The sequence below is a fragment of the Jatropha curcas genome, chromosome 4, assembly GCF_041381405.1.
Source record: "Jatropha curcas cultivar XTBG-Jc1 chromosome 4, XTBG_Jcur_1.0, whole genome shotgun sequence".
NCBI classification, from domain to species: Eukaryota; Viridiplantae; Streptophyta; class Magnoliopsida; order Malpighiales; family Euphorbiaceae; genus Jatropha; species Jatropha curcas.
This window is the reverse complement of record NC_143154.1, coordinates 13,343,751-13,350,852: the sequence shown is the minus strand read 5'-3', so window position 1 is coordinate 13,350,852 and position 7,102 is coordinate 13,343,751. Positions and strand designations below refer to the sequence as shown.

Here is a 7,102-nt window from a genome sequence, read left to right as displayed (position 1 = left end):
GCTGTAGAGTTATTAGGAGTAGAAGAGAAATATGTATGAAATGCTAAAATTAAATAGGCAGAGTTTAGTTCATGTACCTGATTTAATCGGCGGCCACTTCTTAACTCCAGGTTAAGCTCCTCGTTAAAGGAATATTAATTAATTTTATTTTTAATGACCAAATAACAAAGCAAGAAATAATAAAGCTAAATAAAAAATGCAGAAAAGCAGTAAAGAATCGCAAGGAGCTTAAGGGAGAAGGAGCGTCCGTCAACACAGACTGAGTCTCGAAAACAGAAGGCCCGGGGCTGCTTTTATAGGCAAAAACGGACTGTTTCGGCGGCCTGGCCGCCGGGGTTCGGCGGTCCGCTCCGGCAGCCCGCTCTGGCGGCCGGGCCGCCGGACCTCGGTGGCGGGGCCGGCGGTTCTGCTGATTTTTTCGGTCCGGAGGCTTTTCCGGGAGCTCCGGACCTCCAAAAAATATTCCGGGACCAGTTCCATGATCCTCGCGACGTCCCAGACGTTTTAAGTACCATATTGGCATACTTTCGGTGAACTTCCAAAATGGCCTCGGGTCCGGCCGGACTGTCTGCAGTCCGAGAAAAACAGGCTTTGTGAGCCTCAAAAAAATGGGTATTCACAGGCGACTGCAGCCTCTGTCGCCGGCGGCTGCCGCCGCCGGCGATAGCGGCTACCGCCGCCTTTAAGGGCGGCCGCCACCGCCGCGGCCGGAAAAACAGGCTTTTTGAGCCTCAAAATTTGAGTATTCACAGTACCAAACATTTTTCCACGCAATTTCTCTCAATCCATGCAACTAATGTGTGAACTGAGGTTCCATTGTGCTTCCTAGCATCGAGTAGATGGTTTTCGAGTCCTCACTTGCCGGATTCCATGAAGTTTCAGCCGAAAAACCGGAGGGAAAGGAAGAGGGGACCGTCAGTGATAGTGAGAGGAGAAGGAGAGGGTGAGGGTGAGGGGTTGAGTGATTTGGTCCAATTGATTTCCCATAAGAATCAATTTCTGGTTTGACTAATAGAAATTTCTAGATTCTTATGATTTTCAACTGGTTTGGCTTATTTCCCCAGTTTGATCTAGTTAATGTATAGTTTTTAAGTGGTTTGATTTATTTTGATTGATTTAATCAAGTTCTAGAACATTTCTTCAATTTACTCAATAATAATCATAATAATAATAGTTCATTTAGAATAATTAATTTAAATAGTAGGTATATATATGTTTTTAAAAATTAATTTAATATTTAATGTCAAATAATAATCCTTGAGAAGTTAGAAGATTTCTGGATTGGGAGTTGCGATAATATGCTTTGGGTTTGGGCCCAACTTGTAAGTTTAGATTCGGATTAACATTGTTTGGTATTTGTAGCCCATGCAATCGAAAATCTAAATTTTTAATTTCATTAAAATTCAAATATTTTGAAAATAAGATTACGGGATGTTTCATTGGACCTCTTTATTTCTAAATACAAAGTTCTAATATGTTAATTAAAGCAATTAAATTGCCTATCTTTAAACTCACATGTGAAAAGTAATAATATATTTTATGGTAATTAATTAATTTTTTAGTATTAAGTTTATTCATATTTTATTATTTTTATTTAACATTATTTATTAATTTTTATTCTTTTTGTAAAAGTCAAATTTGAAACTTTTTTATTTGATATCAAAAAATATTTTTAACCTATATTTTCAATTTTATTAAATAAATATATTTAAAAATATTATAAAAAAAAATACGGTTGAACCGTATTGAATCTAATTGAACACTCCGGTTCAATGAACTCTTACCTTCAGCTGTTACTGACCAGTCTGATTTTCAGAATACTGATTTAAAAAAAAAAAAAAAAAAAAAAAAAAACATGATTTTTAGGCATTCTAGTGGGTTCTAAGTTTATGGGCTCAATTGAGCCATCTTGGTTTTGAAAGATCAAATTAGGTGTGTCAGTCCGATGGCAAGTATTAGTAGTGGGTCCATACACCATCAAGTACCAAAACCCAAACCAAGCGGACTTTTCATTTTGGAGGCATAAAATCTTTCCCTCGTTCAGTTAGTTCAAATTTCAAAAACGACGTACCAACTCTCTCCCTCTCTCTCTCTCTCTCTCTCATCAGTGATTAATTTCTGAGAGAGAGAAGAAAAAGGTTAGATGATATGATATGCACATTGTTAAAGCGAGAGATAGGATTAATTTGCAGATCGGTGTTGAGATATATTGATCGATCGGTATCAAGAGCAATGGGCTGTTTCTTTGGTTGCTTTCGCATCAGAGACGATCGCCGCCGACCTCATTTCGTCTCCAATTCCGCTTCCACCCCATCTAAACCAACTGTACTTTTTCTTTTTTCCTTTTCTTTGTTTAATGTTTTGTTGCCCTGAAATTCCTTCAGGCAAATTTTAGGAAAATGTACTTTACCGGTTCAATCTTGATTTCTTTAAAAATGAAAAAGGGATTTTTAAAACGAAAAGAGGGATTTATTCGAAGATTTGAGAATCTGCAACTGGGAAATTGCCAGTTAGTATCTGTTTGGTTGCGAAGAAAATTACACACAATATAATAACTGAAAGAATTACTCAACTATTGCATTTACTGCTTGATAACACTATCTGTTTATGTTTTTCGAGCAGGAAGCAGCGGTATCTAAAAATCGTTTGTCGTCTCTGTTTTTGACTGAAGGTAACAATGTTCAATATCCTTCATATGTCCATATATTTTCATTGATTTCAAGTCGATACTAATAATTGTTTGTTTGTGTTTTCAAAAAAAATATAAAAAAAAAAAAATGAAGAGGGAGAAGAGTCTACATACAATGATATGGAAAATCTTTATGTGGGATCTCAACAAATCAACAAGGGACTGGTAGATGAGGTATAATTAATTACTTGGTTTCCTGTAAATGAGATATTTAGGTTTCTGCATTCAGTTCTGCAAGTTGGAAACTATGCATGTTATGTTTTGTTAGCATAATTTTCAGTACATTAATGATTCTCATTACAAGATAATTACTGGACTTATTGCTGAAGATTCTATTTTTTAGGTGAAAAACTAATAATTTGATAGTATTCTCTTATCAAAGAATTGGTTATTTTTATTCATCAATATTGACTTCCTTATCAGGTGAGCAACTTTAATTCTTTATTCACTGTTACTTAATTTTATGCAGGCCAAGTTTCTAAAAGCCTGTGGTACTTTACCTGAGACTCCTGCTGAAATTCGGAAAGCAAGTGATGAGTTAAAAGGTTTACCGCCTTTTGATAATGACTCCAAGTCTTCAGATTTCCATTCATGGCTTCTCAACACACCCACCAACAAACTTCAGCTGGATAAGCCCTCTACTCCTATCAAACTTTGCAAAGAGTTGAGAAATGATTCTGCTTCTCCGGGGCTCACACCTAGCAGGTTGAACTCTTTATCCTAATTTTATCGAACCCATCTCACATGGAAGTCCTTTTCTTTTGGTCTCAGTTTTTACAACCATAAGGATTGGTCTCCAATCCGCTTGGTAACTGTTTGGGGCAATTTTTGTAATGATTTTAAGAATGAACTGGGTAGCTAAAGTTATACAAGTCTGTTTCATGGCACTTCTTTTGATGTTGGGGAGTAATGGGATCTGCGAAAGCTCATCAAATTATTCGACATGTTTATTTATTTTTTTTATGAATTGGAATTAATTGAGAAAAATTAGAAATAAATATGTTCTATTGTTTTTTGTGTTACAGTTCACCGTTAAAAGCATTTATGAGAATCCTATCAAAAAAAAAAAAAATTGATAACTTGTTTATGGTGAATTCCATTTCTTCCATGTAGCTGCATATCCAATGTACAGAACACTGGAAGGATATCTGTAAGCTCCATTGAAGATGGTGAAGCAGGAAATGTTAAAACAGCTAAGGTTCACGTTAGTAAGAATGATGATATCACACCTTCAGTTTCTCAACGGCTTTCAGATACAAATGTTCCATGCAAGAACAGGTCAGTTCGCTTTGAATGCAGTCTTGATACATCATCATCTAAAGGGTACGAATCCCCAGGGGATTTAAGTGTATCAAAGCGGTCTCCTAAACCAACGCCATTAAAACTTTCTGATGAAATGCAAACACCTGGAACTGTTTTCCCTGCAAACCTAGAAGTTGTAGCAAATGGAAAAGCTAGGATTAGGTCCCAGTATGTTTATTCAGTCTTGAATCCGGTTGAGAATGTCTCCCAGTGGAAGGTAATTCAGGAAGACGATTTTATTTCCCATCAGCTGGAAAATCAAACACCTAAATCAGAACTTGGGGCAGAACAAGATTCCTCTGTTCAAGAATTGAAGGCGGAAGCAAGCTTGTCTTCTTGGATCAAGCCGCCACAATCCGTTCATGATGCTGATGATGCGAATGCATCAAGCAAAAATTTCCGTTTGGGAAGAACTCCTACAGACAGGCCTATCATTGGAATGGTTGCTGCTCATTGGAATGAGAATGAGCCTTCACATATCTCCCCGAGGTGGTGGGATGGGAATGGAATCCCAAATTCAACTAATAAATACAAGGAAGTATGTTGCACGACTATTAACTATTTTCTTCTTTCTTGCTTGCCTTATTAAGATTTGGATTAAAAAAATGCTCCCTTTGTTTTTCAGGATCAGAAAGTTAGTTGGCATGCCACACCATTTGAAGAGAGATTAGAGAAAGCACTGTCTGAAGAGAGTTTCATCTCACAAAAGTATGCTTGCTCCCATAAATTTCTTGCATCTCTAGTTCTGATTTATGTTTTTGGCAATTAAATAAGACGCACGAAACTGGGAATAAAAGTGCCTAATGCCGTTACCTAGGACTGGCAATAGGGTGGAATGACTATGGTTATTATATATTAAGAAAGAAATGTAAATATGTACCTTTTAATATCAGGGCAAAAGTCAAGGTGATGAAACTGGGCACCTTTGATCGGTGGATTCTTTATGAACTCTGGGGCAAAGCCCATGTTCTCTATGCTTCTTCTCCCGTATGGGAAGAGTAACTTTGTAAGGACTTAGAATATCTTCTTTGGCAATGGGATTAGGAAGTTAGGGACTACGATTTGATACTGGTTCAAATTGGGACAGTGCACAATATATTTAACATAATTGTAGGTGTTGCATTTTTGTCTGTTCTTGGATGCAAAGATTGCCATCATCCCATCCATAGGAAGAGAAAGAAAAAGAAAAGGTGATGTTGAAATATCTTCCTAGCTTGGAATTAAGAATAGTAGTGGTAGTGTCTTTCAGGCTGGGACTTATTCGTAGATGCATATCCAATTTGGGTATAACCCCGAGGCTACGCTTTCCTAAAAGAACAAGAATAAGGGCAGTAGACAATGAGATATTCTTGTTCATTTAGCGTTAAGTACTTGTTCATTCTATTATTTCAATTAAACACAAACCTAACTCTGCTGTTTATTGACAGGAAACATATCGATGGGAGACCTATAGTCTTTGATGAGCAAGATGAAAGTGATACTGCTCTTTCTACTATGAAGCCTTCTACATATTCTAAGCCGGTTATTTTATGCTGAAGGGAGACCTATAGTCTGTTGATTGTTATATTGAGTTGTGAGTTTATTCTACAGTTGACATGTCGTCAATGTATCTGAATGAAGTCTCATATATCCAACTTGGTTTTTAGGTTTTCACATGCAAATTCATCAGCAATACAAATTCTTGGATGATGCTTAAGATTTTTCAGAATTTGCCAATTTGGTTACTTATACTATTGATGGTGAAGTTATAACGGTTAATGCTGGCCGATTACTAGCAGAAGCAGAAATTCACTTTTTATTTTCTTTGATAAACTAGCAAAATTTTAGAATAAATTAAAATTGAAACAAATAAGGGATATGAATCTCACTGCCCCCGCTACATTTCAATGAATTAGGAGTGGACATTAAATTGGGTTGGTCCAAATGAATCTTAATAGGTGGAAAATAAATAAATGAAATTTTCATATGATACAAACTGACTCGAATTGAACTACCTAGATTGGTTTAATTTTTTTTTCCTTTTTTTTGGGGTTTTTAGTTTTTTAATTTTATATAATAACTAATTTTTGAGAATGTGCTTTGCATGTTATCTATAATTGTTGTCCATACTCGTGATTTAATATTTTTAATCATAAATTTAAATTTAAATATATAAAGATTTTTAATTGAATTTAAATATTAATCCTTAATAATTTGTCTTTTTTTTATTTTTAATACTAGACACAAATATTTGTCATTATGATAATATAGAGTTCAAATATTAGTCATTTAATTTTGTAATTTAATTTTTAGAATTATTATTAAGTTCAAATATTAGTTCTTTTAATGGCTATAAAATATTAATCCTTAAAATTTCTAATTGAGTTGGTAAGTTCTAATATTAATTATTTAATAACATCACTACTTATGAAATAGATCTTTTCTAACTCAAAAGAATCATTAAATGAAAAAAAAAAAAAATCCAAATCTTATATTCAAACTATATCTTGTATGTAGTTGTCATGATGCAAATCTATAGGTTGGATCGATATTAGGACCTAAGTAAACATAAGGTTTCCATAGCCCGTAGTAAGCCTAAACCATTACCTAATCTAAAATGAAATCTAACTCTTATTCATGAATAGTAAGCCCTTTAACATACGTAAAATTTTTTATTTAAGTTCATGGCCCAATTATATTATCGTAATCGAATGTAAATCTACTGTAAGTTATAACAACCATAATATAGGCTTCTAGCTCACAAATGCACAAGTCCAAAATTAATGAAATTTATACATTGAAAATGTAATTATTTCATTACGCCTTACAAATAAACATCTTAAAAAGACCTATTGATTGCGAAGCTCAACTAAAATTTACTTATAACCCAATCATATAAATGTTAGTTACATGGAAAGAACGAGCGTTATAAGGAATCTATTGCATTCTTAGGTTTGTGGTGGTATGAAATAGAACTACCGCATGAACAGAGAAAGACTACTTCCTGAAATTTTAAACAAAAATGGGGGTGAGTTTTACAACTTAGTGAGCAATGATAAATTGTACATGTCTCAAACATTCACACGAGATGATTCCTAAAGGCAAACATTCACACGAGATGATTCCTAAAGG

At 34.7% G+C, this 7,102-nt stretch overlaps 1 protein-coding gene across 1 annotated transcript; it reads left to right on the top strand.

Annotated features, from left to right (window-relative positions):
* Window positions 1-2,010: 2,010 nt before the first annotated feature.
* JASON (aspartyl/glutamyl-tRNA(Asn/Gln) amidotransferase subunit) lies at window positions 2,011-5,699 on the top strand. Its single transcript, XM_012218593.4, has 7 exons — window positions 2,011-2,325; window positions 2,623-2,671; window positions 2,784-2,863; window positions 3,159-3,394; window positions 3,803-4,529; window positions 4,617-4,699; window positions 5,419-5,699. Exons 1-7 carry the CDS (start codon window positions 2,149-2,151, stop codon window positions 5,525-5,527), a joined length of 1,461 nt encoding a protein of 486 aa, XP_012073983.1. The 5' UTR covers window positions 2,011-2,148; the 3' UTR covers window positions 5,528-5,699.
* The last annotated feature ends 1,403 nt before the right edge of the window (window positions 5,700-7,102 follow it).